This window comes from Temnothorax americanus, unplaced genomic scaffold (genome assembly GCF_048541705.1).
Source record: "Temnothorax americanus isolate GAGA-0224 unplaced genomic scaffold, ASM4854170v1 Scaffold1, whole genome shotgun sequence".
NCBI lineage: Eukaryota > Metazoa > Arthropoda > Insecta > Hymenoptera > Formicidae > Temnothorax > Temnothorax americanus.
The window spans coordinates 5,020,017-5,044,550 of NW_027509230.1; the positions used below are offsets into that span (position 1 = coordinate 5,020,017).

General features: G+C 40.2%; 2 protein-coding genes across 2 annotated transcripts in view; one reads left to right on the forward strand and one right to left on the reverse strand.

The window, feature by feature from the left end:
• Mib1 (E3 ubiquitin-protein ligase mind bomb 1) overlaps nucleotides 1–24,534 on the forward strand; it is a 369,291-nt gene that overhangs the window by 176,427 nt on the left and 168,330 nt on the right. The window lies entirely within an intron of this gene.
• Nucleotides 1–24,534, reverse strand: part of LOC143897439 (uncharacterized) — a 188,004-nt gene that overhangs the window by 155,185 nt on the left and 8,285 nt on the right. Inside the window, exon 2 of the mRNA XM_077406129.1 lies at nucleotides 2,478–2,519. Within this exon, the coding sequence (XP_077262255.1) occupies nucleotides 2,478–2,519 (42 nt within the window). The remainder of the gene's footprint in view (nucleotides 1–2,477; nucleotides 2,520–24,534) is intronic.

The following is a 24,534-nucleotide window of genomic DNA, read 5'->3' on the forward strand; positions in this document are numbered from 1 at the left end:
GAGGAAATGGGTCGTCTAACCGAAAATAGTGATATTAAAATATTAAACGAGAGAAACGATGCATTGAAAATAATATCAAACGTTATTTATTATTATTTTCATAACAAAATTGAATTTATTGCAATAATTAATATTAATTATTGTAATGTTTTGGTTTGATAATTAATATTTAATTAATTTTATTGGAGGGTGTGTTTGCTTGCTATTTATATTCTTCAAATTACATAGCGATTGCTCGACACACGAGGGCGAATTTTTCAAATTATACTCAACTTTTTTCCCGTCATTTTATTTTCAAATAGCTCGATTTCTAATATACTCGATTCGAATGGTGACTGAGGAGCGGTGAACGCGAATGCTTATATCTCACGTTACGTTCATTGCCATTTCTGCAACGCGATTAATCGTGACAATGTTCCTGAAACAGAAAGCGATTGCGCGATATTCCTGAAACGGAGTTATGTGTCCATTTGTACATGTACACGTGGCATCTACGGCGCATCAGTGGTACATCTCACGCATAGTCGATCGATGCCACGGATATTCCTCGAGGCACGTAATTTGAACGTAGGTGAAGCGCGATTTGCGACCTAACGTAAGAGATGACAAGCGAGATGAGCAGTCACGTCCTCACGTCTGATTGTCACGCGTAACTAGCTGCACACTACATGCTCACTCGACATTTTATACAATTACATCGCTTTATCAGTCCGTTTGCTGTCCGGATGCTGTTAGTCGACTGAATGAATATATATGTGATACATAAATCACGAATTATTCTTGCAATACAATGAGATATAAAAGTAAATAACGAAATATCAATAAAATATAGAATTATTCCGCGTCATCGTCTGGAACGCGGTCACGTGTATCCCTCATCAGCATCAAGCACGCGCTCGCCGCACGTAATGCATTTCGTGTATCGATTGTACGAGATTATCCTGTGCTGTGCGGCGGAATTCGGACCGATCTTGCGATAACTGCAGTTCATTAGCAGCTCGAACCGGAAGCACCCGAGGCGGCACATAATTCGAGCTTTCTCGTGCCGCGCGCCTCACGTTGCCTCGTCGTGCCTCGTCATGCACAAGGCCATACCGGTAACGCGAGTCGTGGAGCGCAAAGCACACGGCCGACAATGACGGTGATACTTAGGACGACAATCCGGGGATTGATTACGTATACGATTAACGTGGCTGCGGTGGCTGCGCGCCACCCGAGCCGCGAGATTACAACGCGGCCAATTATTGCGCCTACGTTTTGCAGTCCTATTATTACGGTTTTCGTTTCGGGATTATTAGATTTAGGTTCCCGATAGACCGATGATTGACGCTCATCAGCTATATCTAGAATTTCGAGTGTACCTAACGAACGAACCAAGTCACGCTATATCTGATACTGAAGGTATACTCTAATTTGAAGTTGTAATTGCGCGCAAAGCATGGAAAATATAATATATTAATCAAATGGCATTTATTATATATTAGAAAATGTGATTATGAGTAAGACAAATAGGCTATGAAAGATTTAAATTAAGAAAGTATAAAACAAACACATTTTAAAGTATCATAATTACACATTAGCATGTTTTTTATTAAGTAATTAATAAATTAATTTTAAAAGATTGCTACATGACACATAAGATATTCCCTGTTCTCTTATTTATTCTTATATATGACGTGCATATTGAAAAAAATTTGAGTATTTATTTTTTTTTCAGCAGTTTCTATGATATTTCATCCTGGAAAGAAGCTAAATAAAAAAACTTAAAATAGGATTTTACTTATAATTTTATTTTACTTTTTTTTCTTGCAGTATTTATCAAAGCAATAATTCAAATTTAATCAATTTTAACATATTTAATATTATAATTACCCAAATATTATATTATTAATTTGTCATAATGACACATTTTCATGTGATCTCTAGTTTATTTTCTGAAAATCTGTGTATAGAGTGCTAAAAAAAATATAAGAAATGTAATGATATCTTTATCGGACTTGGAAATAACATATTTGTTAGATCATCATTTATTACTTTTTGTCGAGTTTAGTCTATCTATTAGTATCTATTATTTTTCTTTTTATACTCACAAATTCTTCTTAAAAATTTTAGACTATAATTGCTATCGCGTAATTAATATTTTGTCGTATAATAGGACATTAAAATGTGTCAATAAATGATATTAATATAAACCCTATTCTATATAAGCTTCATATGTGTGCATCCTTGCATGCGCAATAAATCAATATCATGCACATATAATCCAGGATTAAATATCACTATTAATCTATTCTAGCCCATCCATTTCAAGGCAGTGGATATCTATGAGATATGGCATTTTTACGTGTAATATTCTTATATTCTTAACCTGATACACACGTCAACATATATCTAACTGTATATTATGCATGTATATTCGATACAATTTTCAAAGATCCATTACCTCAAATTAAAATAAAATATGATTCATGACTCACCGATACGATGTGCAGCAGCGGAGTTGTAGACTGCGTTGTCATCTGTAACATACAAATATTCAAATTATAGCAATGTCAAGAATAATTAATTATTTCAAATAATGATTGTTATGCGGTAAAACAATTATTATGAACGATAAATTTCGTAACAATTTTGTTTCGATTAATTAGATAACAGAAGAGTGATACATCACACTTACCCTATAGTTGCTCCGCAGTTGCCCGATGCCTGCCAAACCACCACCTCCTCTCAGATTTCTTCATTGAATACACACCCGCGAAAACACAGTTAATTACGATCACGCGACAGTTTTACACTCCTGAGTTTAATTATATACAACGTGCATTATATCGTAATTCGATGGAAGATCAACGTGAAGAAAGTTAATGAACAAATCTAAAACGGTTGAAGATTTTAACAAATTATTGATATAAAAACATCGTATTTATATCGCTTGGTCGATGAAATTAAAGATGACGTTAAAGTACAAGGTTGAGATTAATAAATACAGTTGTATTTATTAATTAAATCAGGACGTTTGTTTCGAAGCCAATCCATTATGTACTCGCGATATTCCGACCGACATTAATGTCCCAAAAGAGATTGATGGCTAATTGTATTTTAATCGCTCGGTTCAATGATTCAATTGTCACTCTGCGCTCTCGCGATACAAAAATAATAGGTACATTACATTTGAATGAATGAGAAATGATAACTCTTAAATATACGTAAAAAACGACCACATTTCGATGAGCAATATAGACGGCACTCGAATATGATCTCTAAATATCCGTAAAGTACAAGCGTATTTTCTCATGGTATTAATCGTGAACGTGTTTCAACGGATGATAACGCGAGCGCGGCGGCTTGTGCTGCCTGTAGGCTCGAGTGTCGGTGCCTGAATGATAGCGCGACCTTTTATATGTACGCAACAGTCCGACGACTTTGTGTACGTAACAGCGCGGCGAGCTATGTATACTCCGCGGGAGATAAGTGTGGAATTTTTCTGTGTGTTGACCGAATTAGATATACGTTAAATATATTTCGTTCTCCCGTTTCGAATTAATTATTGATCAACGGTCTATACAACCCGCGACTTTTCCACTACTGTCGAATTAATCGCGATTTGTATATTTATATTTTATATTCACACTCCGTGCTTTCAACGCGAAAATGATAAGCACATTACATCCAGATCGACGAAAAGTTCGCTGCGCACGAAATGAAACGCCGTTTAAACCCACATAACTTTATAACGAGATAATTATCGCCTTGTAAATATCGCGGAGCAATAATTTATAATTGTCGTTCCACTACGCGATTTTTATTCCAAATTAATGAATCAGGTGAAATATTATACCTGTTTCGACAGGCTTGCGAGAGTAAATTAATCGCACGGAAGTACAGAGTAGCTAAATGCTCGTAGGGAATGATCGCTTTTGGCGTCTCCTAGTACCTGTCACTATCGCGTTTCGAGAGATAATGCGACAACATACGGAGCGGCTCGCGCTGCTGCTTAATTGTAGGTCCGAGACTACGCGAGAATTCGTAACACGTCGACTTTTATACTTTATATAAAAAGCAAGCATCGTGCATCATGTATTAGCCTGTTTATCTCCTGCGAGATATTTAACGTATTACAAAATAAACGTATAATACGCTAAATATTCCGTACTTTATAATACAAAATAATTATTAAACGGTCGCGCGGCTTTTTGTTACTCCACCGACAATTTGTATAATTCAGCATTCTTAATCCGAAAATGGAATTGTGTTTAAATCGGTAAAAAACATAAAGAATTAAATAATTGGTAAACAGTTAAGCTCTTTACTGTTACAGGATTGATTGTTGTAATTTATGTAGTGTTTATATGTGTAAAAACAATTAAACAATAAAAATCAGAAACGTCAGAACTGTGAAAATCGCCAATAAATGAAAAATCGTATAAATTGCGGGTTTGAACACGTAAATTCCAGTATAGTTGATCGTTAGTCGATAATATTTGTAGTTTAAACATTTTTGAAATTTTCATATTTGACATTATACTCGACCCTAAATTAATCTGCGCTATATTAAATTTATAATTACTAAATTATTAAATTTATATTAAAATATTGTAGTAGCAATGAGATAGTCTGTACAGAATATTTTATTGTTAGACACATGATATGATCAATGTAAGAAATATTGATTTGGCGAGAAGATTGGATTCCTAAAATGTTTGACGTCAGTGTCTTGTAACGAATATTCTTGAAGTAAAAATAAAATAAAACGGTATTCCAGAGATACATCGAAGAACACGCGATGGAAAATATATTCTACATTCTACAACAGTGAAGCGAGTTTCACGGGTAACGTAGATCGGAAGAAAACTCGTTATCGCATTCTTACAACACACGTACGACGCAATCGATACGCATCGCGATAGGGACGAAGTTTATGGCTCCCGCATGAATTATCTCTTGCGTGCCTTCCCAGTTTCTTCGGCGCATACGACAAAACGCCGATAGGCGCCACTTTGTCTCGGGGATCGATATCGCGACGGTGGCACCGCCGATATAGAGAATATCGCTTTTGATAGATTAACCGCTCGCTGCGCCTTTGTTATCCTACGCGATCTAACGAGGTGCGTCTTTGAGATCTGCAGCGAGACGATGGAAGCTGCATCCGCTCGTTATCAACCAGACGGGGATGGCTAATGCGATCGGAAGTAAATCGAGAAACGAGCGATTCGTATGATTCGCTTTTGTGTGCGGTAACACGTTTCGAGTCGATTAGAGACTACTGTTAAAGAAATGCAAATGTCATAATTGAAAGAAAATGTTTCTATATGCGTGAATCGCATTTATATATATATATATACGCGCTCCTACTCCATTTATTCATTATGTTCATTTTATTAAGATTCAATGGCTTTCGGAGAACTGTCAATAGTATTGCGTCTTTGAAAAATAGCGCCATATAAGATTGTAGTAGGAAACGAACGGCGACACGATTTTTTACGACGTGATTACTCGCGCGAATTAATCCATCGTTTCCATTTGAAAAATTTACAATGGAATTGCGCGAATAAGTATATAATAAAGTAGAGAGACGGAAGCCCCCCTCGTATTCCCGTCTCATAAATCGCTGCTTATCTCGCGCAACGTGATCCACACGGAGCCATTATCATGCTAATTCACGATTACCTGTCCTGCACCCCTCCGTACTCGCTCACGCCTCCGAATCTGCCGTTACTATCTGGCTGCGCCTGGTTACGTTAAATTGATGTCGCAACCGTGATCCAAGAGTCGATTACGATGACGTGCTATTAAATTGGCACTCTCAAATATAATCGTGCAATCAAATATGTGCGCTACCTATACTTGTTAATAAGATACGCGTGCATGCTTCGTATGTGGTATAAATTTTTGATATTTTTCCCCACAAAAACTTATCAGTCTCATTATATGAGAAATTCTGGCGTTAGAAAGATGTTGAGTTTAAAGCTAGATATATGGATATAAATTAACTTAAATAACTTTTTTCTAACACGTACTCGACGTATACAAAAAAATTTGCTGCAAAACCTATTTTTGAAGTTTTCTAAGTTTTTCTCGTTTAACATCCTAGCAAATCAAATATAGAAGAAAACTTACTTAAATATAAACACTTAACTTATTTACTGGAAACATTAATTTGATACTAAATGCTATAGGTATACCTATAATATTGCAAGTGTAATGGTAACTACTTTTAAATAATGTGTGTGGTTATTGTTAATCGTCGCCTTGTAAAGAGATCGAAAATTTCTGTATACACTAACTACCTATAGTCTAAGATTTATTAATTATAATATCTAAAGAGAATAAGACCTAAAAAAAGAAAATTTTCTAAGAATGTTTAAAATATTTATTATCATGAAGAAACAATTTACGAGAAAATCAAATTTTCTTCTTAAAAGATGACAAGATTTGGGTAGAAGATTAAATTAAAATTAAAATTCAACGTAAAATTTAAAGCTGCTACGAGAGACAGAGCAGTTAATCAAAAGCTCAGCTATTCCCATATTCTTACGTCGTTCATCGCGACGTCCATTCACTGTTAATTAAGCGGATAATTAACATGGTCGCGCTCTTTCTCTATGTTCCGAAAATCTAGGATCCTCGTAAAGCCGCAAAAATATAGCAATTAGCCCGTTGAGGCAGATCCTGTGCTATGCGGTTCTGTTGTTGTAGCCGGGCTAGGGGCGAAAGTATATGACCGAGAACGAGTCAACCGAGAAAAAGCTCCGGGCAATTTCCGACGTTTGTTTTGTACGTGGCTGTTTTTCGCGCGAGCTAATTCCTTCAATTGATTAATAAATATCTCCTCTGCGGACCTTCTATTATCCGCATTCTAGAAATTTCGCCTCATTTTTCTTCACTTATACTGTCGTCAAGGCATTATTTCGCGCAAAAATTTATGCACGTTATTATCGAAATACTCCTTTGGTTTTTCTTTATCCATTATTACATATATATGCAGTATATTAATTATTTAAAGAATATAATATTAGATACGATTATTATATATCTTTTTTTTTTAACAATTAATCTTTCGACAATTATATTCATAGTGATGTGAAAACTAAAACATATGTATATCATATATATAATCTGACTGCATACCATTTTAAACCATATTAGTTCAAAAGGCTATGCGCACCATTGTTAATTAATTGCATAATTAATAAAACTATATTATTGAAGTTATTAATATCTACGAAACGCAATTCGCGCGTACAATATGCGAGTCGCCAATCAATTGCGTGCGATATCGAATCAGCCTATCGATTTGTACGAGGTACCTCGTGTAATATTGATTCACGTATCGGTTGAAGTTACATGAGCATCGAAGCAGGGTCGTGACACGTCGAGAACGAGATATTATCCACACGCCTACGCATGATCCCCGAAGATGTGCGTGCGTGCGTGGCGTATAAGCATGGATACCGATTATTTATTCGATAGCAGCTAATGCCGGGGTTTCCGCGTTAAATTCCACGTTTCAGGCTATCACATTTCTTAGTCGTGTGAAAGATACGCGTAGGGTGTATCAAAAATTGCGGCAAAAAGAGAAAATATTTATATTCGAGTCTATCTGGCGCCGCGACTAGCCGTTTTCCTTTCCTTCCCTTCCTTCTTCCGTTCCACTCTCGTTTTAGGAAAAAAAAATGATTTAAATCTTGCGACTCCCGCAGGCTGCAATTTGACAAGCAATATCATCCGTGCAAGAAGAGGCGCGTCGAGCTTAGCCGGATTCTTATTACTGTCGGATCTACCAAAATAAATTAAAGAACTAAACGAGACTGCTGGATTGCATTTTTACATCGCCGGACTGCGATATTTATGCGATTTTAAATAAACGCTATTTATTCTAACAGTAACTATTTTTTTCGAAACGAATCAATATTCAATTCTAAATATAGTGACAATTATTTATATATTTTTTTTAATATATGAGGAGAATTCTGGCTTCTGTAGATGTTTGCTTGCCAAAAATGGTATGTGTTCCTGCCAAATATGTTGGTTTTTTTTAGATGTGTATAAATGTACAATCGATATCGCAGATCGTGACTATCAGTTTCCAGCTTTAAATGTCGAATCCGCGGGCGATCTTTACGAGTGTCATACCGGAAGCCAAAGGGCGACGGTATACAAAATCCGCCAGGGAATTTCGCGTTGACAATGAATTACGGAAAACAGGCAATTTCGCGGGAAACTCGTACGGACCGACTTGCTGCGGGGGAGGACAGGAAGGGTGCTCGGGAGTGGGTCGGTCGGGTGGCCACAAAAAGTGCAGCCAGTGGGACGACAAATCAAATTTTCGCTCCGGCTGCACGGAGCCATGGCCCATTGTTGCTTTTTATATGCAAAGCAGGGTTAAATTATGGCGGGGGAAAGGAGGCGAACGGTGGCGGCGGATCCTGCGGCCCGGGTCAGACCATTGTGCTACTTGCTGACCGGAAGCATCATTGTACTACTACTACCGTGAGAGCGGTAACCGCTATTTAAATGTATTTCGTCCACTGTTCCTAACCATGGCCGAACACGCGCGGTGCACTCCGGCGAAATACTCGAGATGCACTTTGCCACTTCTCCTACTCGATGTATCGTAACAGTAAATTATGACGGGAAGACGGAACGACGGCAAATTTCTACGAGAGGCAAAGATAAAGGTCTGGCGATAAAGAAGAATATATTAGAACACGTCGAGCACCCTATTTTATTAAAGTTTTTTTCTATTATAAATGGGTTTCATAAATTTTATTTTCTGTCTTATCTACTTCTTGCATATTTGTATCTATGCTTTTTTTTTATTTAGATACTTTAGGGGAATATTTATATATAAATACTGTGCGTGTATTTTCGCTATTGCTGTTGTGACACCGCATGCACTCTACCAAAATTGCAACATAAGCGCATGTTTATACGATGCACTATATAGGGAAGAGTACAAACGCGCGGCGTTTTACGCATTTTTGCGCTTTCGGTTAAAATGTTTGAATGGGCAACCCAATAACGTAATAAACGAAACGATATAAATGCGAAGCCATGTTCGCTGGAAAGTGCAGAACGATACAATTTGTCTGAAAGTAAATCCGCCAGATTTTTTGTCCGCGGCAATGGCGTTCAAAATATAGACGATCACCTGGTGAATTTTCATCAAGCTCGATGTCTAGCGTATTTGAAATGGGTACTCGTTTACTCCTCGAGTTTAACGATAGGCGATAATTAATCGTTAATAAATAGCTTTAGTTGAAACAACTTCCCGAACGTGCTACCGTAATCACTTTAAAGCCTCTTTGAAGGCCCTTTCACGATCGCATAGCGGAGACCGATAACGCTATATTAAAATTGACGCGGTGATACGATTAATGCAAACGCAGTTGGATCACCTGCAGATCGATCGAAGCGGCTCGTTCGTTTACACGATCGACCAGCCGACACACTCAGTATCCCAATATCACGATCCATGCACTTGCAACATGCTTGTTGCAACACACGCTGCGGTTACGCGCATCATCGTCACCGCCGCAGCCGCCGCGGCCGCCATCGTCATCCTCTTCACCCGATCATCGTCATCATCGCGATCATCATCGTTATTGTCGTCATCGGCGGTGGCATTATCGTTATTATCGGTCGGTCACCGTTGCGTTTCAACGGCGCCCGCGGACACCCGCCGTATTTATCGATTGAATTTAGCATAATCCCGTATTCTACGGACGGCACATAACTGGCCGCAATTCACCGCTCAATTCCATATACCGCGATGCGTCATGCCGCGTGCAACGCGTGGACAAGACTTCTGCCCACACTGCGTTTCACGCACAGCTGTGGCCACGTTACAGTTACGAGGAAGGCCCAGTTTGGTCGCGCGAATTATCAAGCAAATGCTTGGATGGATGTGCCAACGATGTAAGAGATTAAGCGAGGAGAGATGGTTTTTATATAGTCAAGATGAGTAAGAAGACGAAATTTGCGAATTTATTTCAGGGAACGAAATGAATGGACATCAGTTCTTCGTAATACAAAACTTATACTAAAAGTATACAAGTTTTCTGTTATTGAAAACAGGACTGAAAATTTCGAGTTTTGCCCCAATTTTATAAACTCCATTAAGTTCAATATGTGGAGTAAAGTGTCCTGAGGAAAACTGGACCAAAAATGGCATATTGTTTTCTTAAAAGCTACGAAATATCGTAACGAAACACGAAAACACTCGAAATTTTCGGTGCCGTCTTCAATGATAGACAACTCCAATATTTTTAATAAATTTGTATTACAAATTAATTTTCTACATTTCAAATATAGTAGCAAATAACACCTAACGGAGACCTGTGTATATATTCAGTCTTTTTCCTGAAACAGATTCGCAAATTTCGTTGTCAATTTGACTATACAAATCTTCTGTCCTTTAAGGACAAGACGTTTGAAATACGAAATGGCAACAAATTGCCGAACGTCATTCCCTTCTGCTCAATTTGTAAGAAAATCTTGCACGCGCGCGGCGCACAAGAACCAATGTGTCAAAAGTGTGAAGTTGAAAACAATTCCGATGCCGTTTCCAACGAAGGAAAGGTTGCCGAGCTTTCTAGAAAATTACTAACTATTTCATTTTAATATGATTTAATGGAGGGATTGTGTTAAACGAATTTTCAATGGTTTCGCGATTTTCTTATTGCGCTAACCCGGTTTCGCGAAGATCATTGAGATATATCGCGAGAGATCAAATGCTTTCGCCTGAAAAGTTATTAGGTGACATTTTGTAATCTTTTTTTTAGTATTTTTTAAGATTTTTTTTTTTTTTAGTGTTTTACACGACAATGCGCGCGGCTTAATATCTTGAAGATTAATCGTAGCGACGCGCGTTTAACCTGCAGTCGGAAATTTGCAAATCGCGTAAACTAGTATTCTCCGCAAAAAGGAACGAAGAAGAAAGTCGATGCTCGCGCGGGTTGGGTTTTGGGATGGTATAGTACGCGTTCTCGCTCACAACATAACTCCCGCAAAATTTACTGGCTGCAGAACCGTGCAGCCCGCCACCACGATTTACCTGCACTTTTATCGCGCCGTATATATATAGAAATACACATGTACGTGTATATACGTATATACGACGGGGGAGACCCAGCTGTCGGGTGCACGAGCTCGTAAGTATTTCCGTACACACAGTTCACAAGTGGTATTTGCACGCTCGTGTACATCGCACGTACGTGTACATAAATACATCAAAATAAAGGAACGAGAGAAGAATCAACGAGGGGCAGGAATGCGATTTCGTGCAGTAGGTCGAAAGCCGCTTTAACTGATATTAAATATATACTTATACGTACACGGTAGATTAGAAGATATCGAAATTACGTATACCAAATATAGTCGCAAAATTCAATCTGCGTTCTTTGATAGCGCCGTTAAAGTTTTCCGGATATTGTGAAGTTTATTCGCCGTTTAGTGGAGCCGCCAAGCGATACGTGGATGAATTGTGCGACCCGTGGATTTTTATGAGTTATAGTGGATCGACGGTAATCACAAAATTTCACGAGTATTTTTATATCGCTCGCCCGTGCAAAACGCATGTGCGAAATACATACGAGTTATCGATGGGAAAATTTACGGCCTATTTATGGTGCTTTACGACATCGCGATATCTGATAAATTGCAGCGGTACAGCGCTGCTTCTTGAATGAAATTCATCCATCGAATCACGCTCGAATTAATACTCTTTTTTGCGTTTCGTGTTTCACTTGCGATAATAAGAAGCAAAACAATAAATGGATTATTGGAATAAGTTAAAATTGAAAGAACTGTTACGCCGTAAAAATTAGTTGTAGTATATTATCCAATCGCATTATTGATCAAGACAAGTTACTTTAATCGGAGCTTGAAGCGATAATCGAAATTGAAAGTTCAAAAATGATAACATGCAATTAACGATAGAGCGAACGCAGGAGTGACGAGCATTCGCGTTTCACGTTTAACCAAACGATAACGCGCGCTCGCGTCAAACGCGATTTTCTGCCGTGCGGTTTAATTACTTCGCTTGCATGCTTTCACTCGCGTGGCTAATATTCTGTCAAAGAGCATCACCGTATCTATAATGTTCGCGAATTCCTGCCTCCGGGGCTACCCTCGCGATAACGAGGATCGAAGGTGGAGCGCTAGAAAAAGAGAGGAGAAATGCGGAAAGAAAGAGAAAAAGGGAGAGGGAGAAAAAGCATCGAAACGACGCGGACAAAAAAATCGCTCTTGTGCGATTGAAATACGATGAACGGTTTGATCGGGTTTCCGATGGACGAGCGAAACTCCACATAAAGTTAATACTCACAGCGGCTACGACACGCTAAAATACACACGTGCGCGGCTATGTATATATATCACGCGGATTTTCTCATGGGATTTCTAGCCCGGTGACGGAAGTCGGTCGAATTTTTTTTTTGTTTTCCTTTCTGTCGTCCGTTTCTTTTTTTCTCTTTTTCCTTTTTTTTGTGTGTTATTTCCTATCAGTCGGAGAACTGAACGGATGATTATTGGGTTTTCAAACGGAGTACGCGACGCGAATTTATTTTTAGATTTCCAAGGCACACAGGCGAGTTATACCTGTAACCGTAACTAGCGTCCAATTACATCGTGAATCTTTATATTAATCGACGAACGCGTTAAGCGGGCCGATATATATCGGCAATTTGATTTCTACTTGGATTTTTTTTCTAATATTTACGAACGCGCGTGCAAGCTCGCTAATTTCACAGAGCGAAATGGTACCGTGAATTTAGCTTCTACACGGCAAACGGTTTGCACGTTTCTGCCGGCGATTGCGTTACAGTTAACGAATCATTCCTGATTCTCTGAAACGAATAGTTGGCTCGTCGTTGCAACGTTTCAGAAAAAAACGGATGCAAACTGAATCGACAAAAAAGACTTAAAAACAGGCGCATACATGTATACGCGAGAAAACAATAATGCAAACGACGATCGTGGAGAATAATAATGAAATATTACGGACTACAGATATCGTTATAAATCATTTTTTTATCTTGTTTCTGTTTATCAGAAAATTTTTAAAGCTCGTCATATTTTACTTATTTATTTTCTCCGACTGTTTTTTAACTTCCCCCAAGTTTCCAAGTTTACTTGTCATAAGGCCGCCGGTGGTATCGGCGATACCAGAAGATAACGGAAACTAATCCGGTCGATATGGATCGAGTTCAAGCGCGAAACGGGCGCGGGAGAGTTCGCGAGATGCATTAAATCCGCGCCGAACTCTTGCGCCGAAACTTGCCAGCAATACCACCGCGGTCTCGTTTCATCGTTTTCGCCGATCCATCCACCCCTGGCGGCGGCTGGCTTTAGGTGCCGCGACGGAGTGTGTACATAAACGTGAAATCCATTAACGCGAGATCGCTCCACACATTCGCGCACATACCTGAGATCCGTCTGTGTACACGCGCACGCTCGCGCTCGCGCGAAAGACATATTACGGTCGTCCTTCCGACGTGAAAGCGTCGTCAACGGATCGGGGCGCGTCGTGTTAGCGAATTATTTCCTCGCCGTATAGTACAAATGTCCTTTGCGCGGATCACGAAGAGAAATTTCGGAAAGTCGATTTCTCTGAAAATTTTAAAGTTAATTATAGATTGACTTTTCAAGCTGTTTTTCTTTTACGACATATTAGATCTATCAAATCTGTAGGAAATAAACTTCTTAATAAATCAGTTCTTGAAATATTTCTAAAAGCTTGAATGACCCAGAAAAATATTAAGCGATATTAATATCACTTTGGATTGCTATTAACGATTTTCACGTATAGGCGGCTTGCATTAAACTGATTGTACTGTAATATTTCCAACGCAACTGATAGCCGCGTCTGACCAATATCGGCCGCTACTACTTGCGCTGCATTAAACTGACACAGGCCACAAAAAATACTGAAAGAAAGAAATTAAATTTTTTTGTTCCTTTTTAATCCTTTAATAATGTATTCTTTTTTTCGCGCACTGAACACAACAAAAGATTTAATAAAAAAGAACAAATAATGTGTAAAAAGTAGAGTCACGGGAATCGCCGGAAGGTTCTTATCATTCACAATGTCGAATTGCTGCAATTGCGAATGGCGCGACGAAACTTTGAAACACAAACGAATTTTACCAAAAGCATCGCCGAGGGAATGCCAGCTTTTCATTCGGTCAGCTTCAGGCGAAATATCATTTCGCGGCGATAAGCTGGCGCGATGCGGCCGGGGCCGGGACCGTGCGCGCGTAAAAGCGCGTATGCGTAACGCACACACACCCGTGTGCTAATATCTATCCGACCGGCCGCGGTATATATTATACCGTCGCGTCGCGGTTTCGTATTTGCATCGCCATGTTGCGATGATGTTATCTCGCGAAATTGCACACCGCGCCGTGTAACGAATGCAACTCGATTCGCTCCGCGGATACAGATGGATATTTTTAATACAGGCTCATTACAAGAACTGTACGGAGAAATATATGGTAATTACACGCCTACATGTGTAATACAAATCCAGTACGTCCGTTATTCGAGGAAGAGGGGTTAAATGCCGCCTATACGTCATCGATACGATCACATCCAAGCCGTGGGGGATATTTCGAATTCCGAACGTCGGATTAAAACGCGATCGCTTCGGTCGAAGGAGTACTAAATACCAATTCGTCCAAATCGGAGATTCCTTGGGGAAACGTTCCGATGGTGCGCGTTTTCACATGCGTTTGACCTATACGTGTGCTGCTCGGATTCTCTCTTTCCGGTGAAATTTATTCCCGGATCGGGCACACGTCGAAACGGAAGCATTTGAGCGACACACGTAGAGCGTCGCGACATGGAAACGAGATTTACAGGTTCCGTCAAAGACGCGGCATCTGATGAACGATAGACGACGACGAGAAGGACAGGTGTAGGACGGACCCTTCGCTTTTCGATAGCGTGCTATCGTTCAGTTTGCTTTCCATAAACAGGAAAAACCAACGTGTACCAATCTCCCTCGCCCTAACCACGCTTCACTCCAGGAAGCTCTCTTTTCCTCCCTTTCCCTCTCTCTCTCTCCTCTCTCTTTTTCTCTCTCTCTTTCTCTCTCTCTTTCTCTTTCTCTTTCTCTCTTTGACAGCTCCAAAAATCTCGCATGTGTACTACCCACCAGCCTACCGCATTTATCTTGGTCATCCCTATCACGTGGGAGAGAGAAAGAGGGAAACAGAAACCAAGGGTGAGAGGGATGGAAATCACCCCCGGAATGTAAATCACCGGCATTTCGAAAGCCTCGCGGGGTACTCCGGATTTGCGGTCGATCCGATCTCATTTATCGGCGCGCCGTCATTTTTCTCGCTTCCAAGTTGGATCGCCCTACAGACGACACGTTCATTAATCGCAATTAAACGCGCTTGCGTTACATCGTGGTTCGAACTGCGTGGCGAGTAATTTCTCCAACGATGCGTGAGAGCCGACACCTGTCGTGTACAACGCGTTCTAATCTTCAAAGCCTCAGATTTGACGACGGAATTTCCCGTGAATTAATCTTGATTGAACGAGTCTTTCTCGGCTATGTCAACAATTCATGTTAAATACCCTCGCGGTCGGAAGTACCTTCTCGAAACATTTGTAATGGAAAAATCGGTCCGAAAAATCGATCGAAGGATTCGTGATTAAAGTTTGATGTAACTAAAATGAAGTACCCTTATAAGTTTTCTCTCTCTCTCTCTCTCTCTCTCTCTCTCTCTCTCTCTTTCTCCCTCTCCCTCTCTTGAATACATACGTGTATCATTACGCAATTCGTAGTAAGGTATTAACATAGCACTAGAATACATAATTTATCCCCGCGGACTTGGTTCGTGTGCGCCTGCTGGATCTCTCCCGGGCGAGTCAATATTTGCCGACGTCATGGAATTTCCGCTAGTGCAGCGTCGCGCGACCAGGTATCTGATAGATACGCGAGCGAACGTTAGCTTTGCCAGATACGTCGCTGTTGCGAGCCGCGACTGCCGGTGAAGCATGTAAGACGATCCTGATCGACAGGGATCGATCTGAATCTGGAAACGATCCGAATTCGAGTCGATCTGTATCGCGCGGACGCGAAAGCTCCCGACTCGACGTCGTCGCGATAACGATTGAATTCCGAAAATTAGTTTGGGAGACTCGGACGAACGGACGGAATCGAAAATATCGGGTGTCGAAGCGCTTATTTGTATGCATTCTGCTTCATATAGCCGGCCGCATGTAATTATAATAAATTGCGATTGCCGGTCAACCGAGTCGTGCGAATCTGCGCATATGCGCGCTCGAATCAACGTTAATCAATAACGTTAAATTGCTGCCGATAAATTATATCCTGTGAAATTACAACGAATTACAAAAATTAATTAAAAACTGACGGCCCGGTGCCCCCGCGCCCTCGCGTAATCCCTTTTCCCCGTTGCACACCGACGCACTCGGCTTATTTGTAAATCGCATTTTGCGCGTGATTCCAAGTTTATTTCCCGAACAGATATTTTTCGCGTGTATTAAATTAACGTATAATTGCTGTTACACTGACGACGCAATCGTTCCATTTCATCATTCACTCTCCGCGCGCGCTTCTATATGCAGTAGAAACAGTAGAAATAAAATAAACACGCGGTGTCCGTCGAAAGCAATCGTCCGACCCAGCGGATAATTCCACTCAGCGTTCGAGGATTTTTTTTTGTGAAAAATGAAAGATATACGAGCGCTTACGGAATAACGGTCGTATCGGATTTCCGCGTTTGTTTTACCGCGTATTTGTTAAGTGCGTACGTGCGTGAGCGCACCGTGCTTTTTCGACTTACTCAAACCTTACCTCGCGTCCCCCAGGAAGAAGAGACTCACGGTCGCAGGATCGCATCAGGATACCAAAGTTCATCCATCCGTCCATCTCTTCCTCCTCCGTGCGGAATCGTGCCGGCGCGGCGCGTCGAAAACGCGGCCGGCGACGGTGACAAATAATTCCAGGGTTCATCACTTTTCCGGCAGCGACAAGGGGTAGAGAAACGTACATTCGAACGTTCCGCCCTTTGACTGTATTTGTGACTCGTCGAGTGCGGATCCGCGCCGCGGCTCGGCGCGTCACGATGCACGTATACGCGCGCGAGTATGCGCGCGAGTATGTGTGTATTCGCGATACTCTCTCGTAAATGCGCGATACTCCCCCGCAATTTACATATTGTCGCGCGGCAAAAGCCGCGCCGCTCGCGGCCATTTCTCGCCGACCTCCTTTTTCCCGCGAAAAGTTCCCGCCCGCTTACTTTACCGACGCGATCCTCCACCCCTTCATCGATATGCCGAGGCAATCGCCTCTCCGTTCGATCACCTTCGCTCGACCTGTGTGCTGATTTCGCGCGGAATGTGCAGCCACAGCCTGGAGGAAGACGCCGTCCCGATAGAGGGATATTCTGGATATTCACCGTCATCGTCGCCTCGCGAACGAGAATATTTCCCATCTCGGCGTCCTCGATCGCACGCGCTCTCTAAGCGAGTTTCTTAAATATAATTAGTATCCGCCACAGACATGCGACGTTCCTCTGATGTGAAAATAGGTGAGAACGATGTTACCGCGCGCGCGCGCGACGGATTATCGGGAAATATTTTGATGACGGATTTTTCTTCGTGAAAAAATATGGGCGAGCGTGCGATGTATTTCGTTTTCTCCGCTTTCTTTTGTGATGATAGATACCCGATATGTGCTTTTTTTTTGAAGGATTCTCTCTTCCTCTCTTTTTTTCTTTCTCCAGTTTTTTGTTTGCGCGAGAGCAAATAAAAAATAAAACATTTTTTTGTAATAGTGAAACTTACGTTTAATTAAAAAATGAAATGTGGAATATGTAAAGTGTGTACAATATAATTAGGGAATATAATGTTTAAATTTGTAAACCTGTGAGAAGAAGAAAAAATAACTGTCGAGTAAGAAGGAGCATTAATCTAAACGAAGAGTTGCTTGTTCGAGTACGAAGGGTGTCAGCTGTGAGTGACGCCCTAGTCACCCTCCTTTGATTCCCTTATTCCTGCAACCGTTTCCAACCAAACCGCCGCATTACTTTGCGCTCCAGTATTATTAATGTACGATTTCGAATTGACGCATTTACGTCTCTTTTTCACGAATGTGTTTCCCTCTTTTAATTTACCTTGTCCTCAGTAGATCCGCAAAGTCCTTGTGACAACAAAATTCTTAATTAAAATCTGGCTTGTTTTTTTGCTTTCATCAATCTATTTTCAGAGAGACAGGAAAAAGAGATTTGACGAATTAATATTCCGCATTTTTAATGTTAAGAATAGTTAATTTCTTAAATTTATTTATGCGTTACATCCCGTCAAGAGTGTGTTTTCGATCTATTTGTTTCATTAAGTATGTCTTTTTGTTTATACTTTAAAATAAACACGTATTTCTCTTGTTTCAGGTAAGTGAAGTATCGAAACCTCTGCCGAGGATGCATTTTGACATCGCTGACGCGGTGAGTGACCAGATTTGTCAAGATACTAACCCGAGAACGCGAAAGACAATTCTATCGCGTTCCATCAACGCGCATTTGCATATCAATCTTTTAGCAGGGTGTTTATATATTACAGCGACTATTTATCGTCGAAATGACATTAATCGTTCTCGTACCGAAATATGCCGGCGCGTCCGCGTTTTTTGCGAAATAAATATTTTAGCGAAACATTTAACGTTGTGGGGAAATTAATTCGCGAAATCGTGGGAAAAAATTAGGAGAGAAATGTACGCGCTTATAGGGCGTTCATTTCGCGTATGGCCGGAAAGGAGAAATGATTATTTTACTTCTGACAGAAATAAATAGATCGAGTATTTTATACGCGGAACTTTAGTGACGTTGCGCATATTACGGTATCGCAAAGTTATTCTGCTCGCGAAACGCTGGAAGCGCGATTTACTGTTTTGTGGAAAGTACTTTCCCCCATTTGCGTCAAAGAGAGAGTTGAGGGAGAGCCCTGAGAGAGAGAGAGAGAGAGAGAGAGAGAGAGAGAGAGAGAGAGAGGACAGCAACGTGTTAAAAAGCGAGTAGAACGAGGGAAATGCACTCAGAGCAGAGATGAGAAAAGTTTTGTTGACTTGGCTGAAATTTAATTTCGACTGGGAATATCGCGCAGAGTCCACCGACATTTATATTAATTCAAGATTCGCTCGCGTATCATTCTGCCGATTGATTGACCACCCTGACAAATTAACGATTTTATTCAAGGTAAACGTACCTTTGCGTCCTCCGATATCCATTCCAGAAAGATAAAGCGAAATATTTAAGAATATTTTTACACGCGGTCCCGCTCGCTATTTTTAATTCACGTTTAATTGAGCACATACACCGTTTATTTTTGAAGAGGACTTCTCTCTTTTTTCTCTCTCTCTCTCTCTCTCTCTCAATCGTAGAATTTTATTTTCATTACATGGAAAATGTCGCGCGCGTACTTCATCGCGAAATCACGGTGACGGTTCATTTAACCCCTTTATGCCCAACCGATATCGGTTTCGATGCAAACCAGTTTCCAGGACCAATTTCCGTTGTTGTGATAACATCAACTGTTTGTTATTTCTTTATGAATCAGATGTTTTTGAGCTTAATAAAAAGAGAGAAAGAGAGAGACTATTTGCAATGACATTCAGTGCGTTCGTACTTGATTGTAGTTTATTTACACGTCTACAAATACAAACACGTAATTCTTCTTTCTTTACGTTATTTTATTTACGCGCGAAAATTAAATTTTATATTTTATATCGGAGGAGAGAGACGGGGAGAACGAGAATTCGAAATTACCGCGTACAAGTGCAGATACGAAAGAGTTAATTATCTGTAGTGCGATGCTTTTCTTATCTATGTGGAAGCCTCTAATGCCGCTTGATCGCTCTGGGCATTGTCCTTTTCGGACACCAATGCCAATGCTGCAACGGTGGCATTTGTGCGCCCCGCGGGATACCGGGCACCACGCGGCGCGAAGGCGGTTCGCGTTCTCGGCCAGCAAGACTACGCTTCAACATGGTGATGACGATTAATTGATCGCACCTCGGACAAAGGGCGAAGCAAAATGCGTCCCGCGAAATACCTGACTAAAACGCGACCGTAGCGTAGTGCCGTTGTCGTCGATGTTAGATCATCGCTGCGGGTCCGCAGCAGTAAAGTCACGTTTTACGATCGCAGTTATAACGTGAATTAGAACGCCATGTCGTAAATACTGCGGTACATTTTCCCCTGGTTCTCCAACGATGCGAGCAACAACACGCACGCACACACGTCGCTTTGTAAACGTATAAATCACGTTGCGTATTTGCTAAAGAGATTTTTATTAAGCTTCAGTAGTGCGCATATGATATAAATTTTTATTTCGTGTTATTGGCTCGGAATGCTCGGATTGCCATCCACGCTATTTGGAAAGCATCAGTCGTATAGGCAGAATCTACAAAAGGATTCTCCGTGGAAACTGGTTCGCATTTCCCTCTGTGAAGGAAGGAGCGCGACGGGTAAATAGATAATAAAACCTTATATTATATTTCTTACTTAATTCCAGGAGAAAAGTTAATTTACAGGATTTTATCTTGAAGCTTAATCATGCCATCAGATATCTAACATTACAGATTCACAAATCGTGAAAAAAAAAATATCATATGCATCATGTTTTGCTTTGAAGGTAAAAGGTCGTTTCAAAATTTAATAATAAACCTCGGTTTCACGACTATGTTGCTTTTTCGGGGACATTTCGTACATGATATGGGCAGGGGTCGAAGTTTTCAATCCCGCGAGACATCAGACACTCGCGCAAAACGTAATCGTCTCGGATTGAATTTCAGCCGCGGTCGGAGAATCTGATTCAGAACAGCTTCGACGCGACGATGGGACGGGTTGGCGGGGTGGCAGTCGGGTGGTGGGTAGGTGGTAGGCGAAGGTTGTAAATGCCGTCGTATTTAGGGAACCGATCCCACGCTCAAGGCTAGGGCTCGGCTGGCAGGCAGGCAGGCAGGCAGGCAGGCAAGCAGAGCTCGCGTGTCTAGACCGGAAGTGGTTCTCGTGTTAGGCGTGGCTCCTTGATATACAACCCCTTGTATCTCACGCAGCAGCAGCTACCCGAGTGCCCCCGCGTCGGTATGCTTCCTCCTGCTGCTGTGCACGTACGGGATGTCCAATAACCTTTGCCTAACCCCTTGAGGCGGAACGAAGTCGATCGATCTCGAGTCGGCCGACTCGGAAGTTATCCGGTGACCACTGATTTCTGTTCTCCCCACGGTAGGAAGAAGGGTTGCTTTCGTTCTGTCTGCCATTCATTCTCGTCGAGAAATCTCGCGCTCCGCCTCTTTCGCGGTGAAGTTTACCGCTGTAATTCAGCATCGATCCAAAATGAGTCGCAGTTTTTAGAAACACTCGCATAACAAAACGACCGTAATCGTTCCGACGATCAATTCCAGGATGTTGAACGTTAAGAATATTTCGAATCATGCGGCGTAAATTTCGCTGAACATGGTGAGCCTCGAGTGGCAAAGCTACTCGTGCAGCTTGTATATGATCAAAGAAAGTATATGATCAAGAGTTTAGTAAACGAATAATTTCGTTCTACTAATTATTACATCATATAATATACCGTTATATACATACATATATCGTATAGCGTAATATTACCCAATTACCTGATGGTGCGATCTACTGTAATAACAACGTCCTTGTTCGTATTGACATAGTGATCAACCGCAGCTGTGAATACCTAGGGCATTTATCGATCAAGCATAAATTGTCTGCATTTGATTTGTCCCATTATCGGGTTATTTCCACAAACTAACAATCGTGCTTTGCGTCGACCAAGTATGTCGACACTAATTTACTGGCGAAACATTTCATTAACTTTATTCAAAATCAAATCCTTATAAAATACACACAATTTTTTATTTATATATATTAAATAGTTCTCTATTTTTCTCTAGTTCTTTTTTTAATCATAATTATTTGAAAACAAAATATTGAAGATTAAATTACTTATCAACAATTGTTAGATCATAATGTGACTTGTTATTTATCATACCACTTCAAAAGTTGTAGCTAATTCTAAATAAATAAAATTATTATTTAAAAGATACAATTCTCCTTGAAATTATCTGTTTGCATGTTATTGTAATACAAATAAAAGAAGCCTTATCTACCATAACAGATGCTGGGAGATAACGAGCTAAGTACTGATGTTGAAAATCTTGTCGAGTTTATTAATTTAAATTGATTACAGTTGAAAAAATTTATCATCCAGCCTAATTATATTACAGTTGTTTTATCAAGTCGATCTTTCCTCATTACGTGTTCCACATGAGGCATCCAATTAGCGAACGTATAATTAACACTTTTTTTCGTATTTTAAATACTATAGCTTAAAGTTGTATCATGTTTCGATCATGCAATAATTCAATGCCTATTATTATATAGGTATAAAAAACTTTGCCGTAATATTTGTTAAAACTCTGAACGATCAAAGAACCATTTAGCATGCACCTCAAAGTTCTTAAATTGGTCAACTACTCGAAGTTTTACTTATTCATACGTTTGTATGTTTCCTCAATGATTTTGTATCTTGAACGTGAAAAACAACTTGAGGTAATTCGAGTTTTCGAGATGAAATAACCATTTATTCCGCAACAAAACGTAATTGAATAATGGCGTGATCGAGCCGCGAGCTCCGTCGAACGATACATAAATTGTTTTAACCGGAGAGAATGTCACATTGGTCGGTTGATCACAATATATATCGTAATTTGATAATTAATAGTAACTAATGCCTTCAGTTATCGTGCCAGTAACACGTATCGATACGCATAATTTTGCGCTCGCACGCGCGTACTATTTGGACTAGAAGTAATTTGTCGCATAATACGACTTGTACTTGCAATAGGTACACTATGGGTATTGTACATAATGCTATAATGTGTGTGATCGCCCATTTCATTACATTTATCGTCGTGCGCTAACTTTTGGTAGTCTATATCCTGCACATATTACAATTCGACTCTACTAGCATTTATATCATGTATCGGAATATTAGCATCTTATCTGAAAACAAATAATATATATTTATAATAATAGTTATGTATAGATTATATTTTATTAAAATGGTGAAATCAATGATCTTTTACTGCAAACTATGTACAATTCCGCTCATTACGCAACATCATACAAATCATGACGTTCCATGATAATCTTTATAAAAGCTACTCAGAATAACGAGATGTATCAATATTGGATACTTCGTACTTCAACAAAGAGCACTAGGATCAAGATTAATCAAGTTTCATGAGAATATGTCACATAAAATGAAAAGATATTTCTCAATAATTTTAGAATAATAATTATAGAAATATGCGACAGATATATATTTTTAATTTTTCAAAATGTTGAAATAATAGGGGATGTGCTAAAACGATTTAATTACGATTTTATTCCTAAATTCGAAGGAAGGTGCGACGAAATTAAACGTTCGCCTGCAGACGAGTTGAAACTGAGATCTCGGTCGGAAATCCGAAAAAAAAGCGCGTTTTGCTACAGGATCGCGTCCCATGTAACTCATAATGCGTGTGCGACAAGGGCTTTTCTAATTCCGGTAGCCGCAAGAAAACTGGGACAACGCTGTCGGCGGTACTTATATCACCCCCATTTACCATCGCACCGGCACCGCGCGCCGGCTTCGCCTTCGCCACCGACACGGCAGGCGACATCACCGCGGACGAGATTACATTACTTAGAGGCCCCTACTTTGCGGTCTTGTGAAATGCACTCAAACTAATTTGCGCCCGGGAGCTCAGCACCATCCCCCTATCTTCCCCTCTTTTTTCTTCGTCACTGCCTCGCGCGGTGGCTGCGGACGCAGATGAATCCTTTTGACGCGTTAATCCAACTTTGCTCTCGCGGCTTTGGACTCATTTTGAGCGAGAGCGAAAGGAAGATGGAGAAGAGAGCGAGAGAGAGAGAGAGAGAGACCGTGCTTGTGGGTGGTTAACGAGGAAAAATTTTAATTGGTCATTGAGAATGTGTATGGGTCGAATAAGCACGCAACTGAGAGATCTTGCACGGTCTTTTATGTTTTCAACTTCTCCTATCTTCGCGTATCTTTCACGTTCTTCAATGTCGTTGAGAGATAAGTAATTTTCCGTTATGCCTCCAAATTTCCCAAGTTCATTGATACACGTACCTATACTTCCTTCAAGAGTCTCTTAAAATCAGACTGTTGTTCAAATTACTCACTCTTATTGTCCTCAATACATAACTTGTTACGTAATTGAATTTATTTATATTCTGAAATAACTTTTTTTTCTGCGGATTGATATTAATAATCTAATTAAATAACAAAATTTATTAGATAATTCTATTTGTCCGCATATTCTGATCATTCCATATATGTCGTTTGACATATATTAATTTAATTTCTTGATTTATGAATCGAGCACGCTTTTCTGTATTTTTAATATTGAAAAATAATCTTGGGATATATCTATATCCGAATTTAAAATATCTGCCAACTTTATCTGCATAA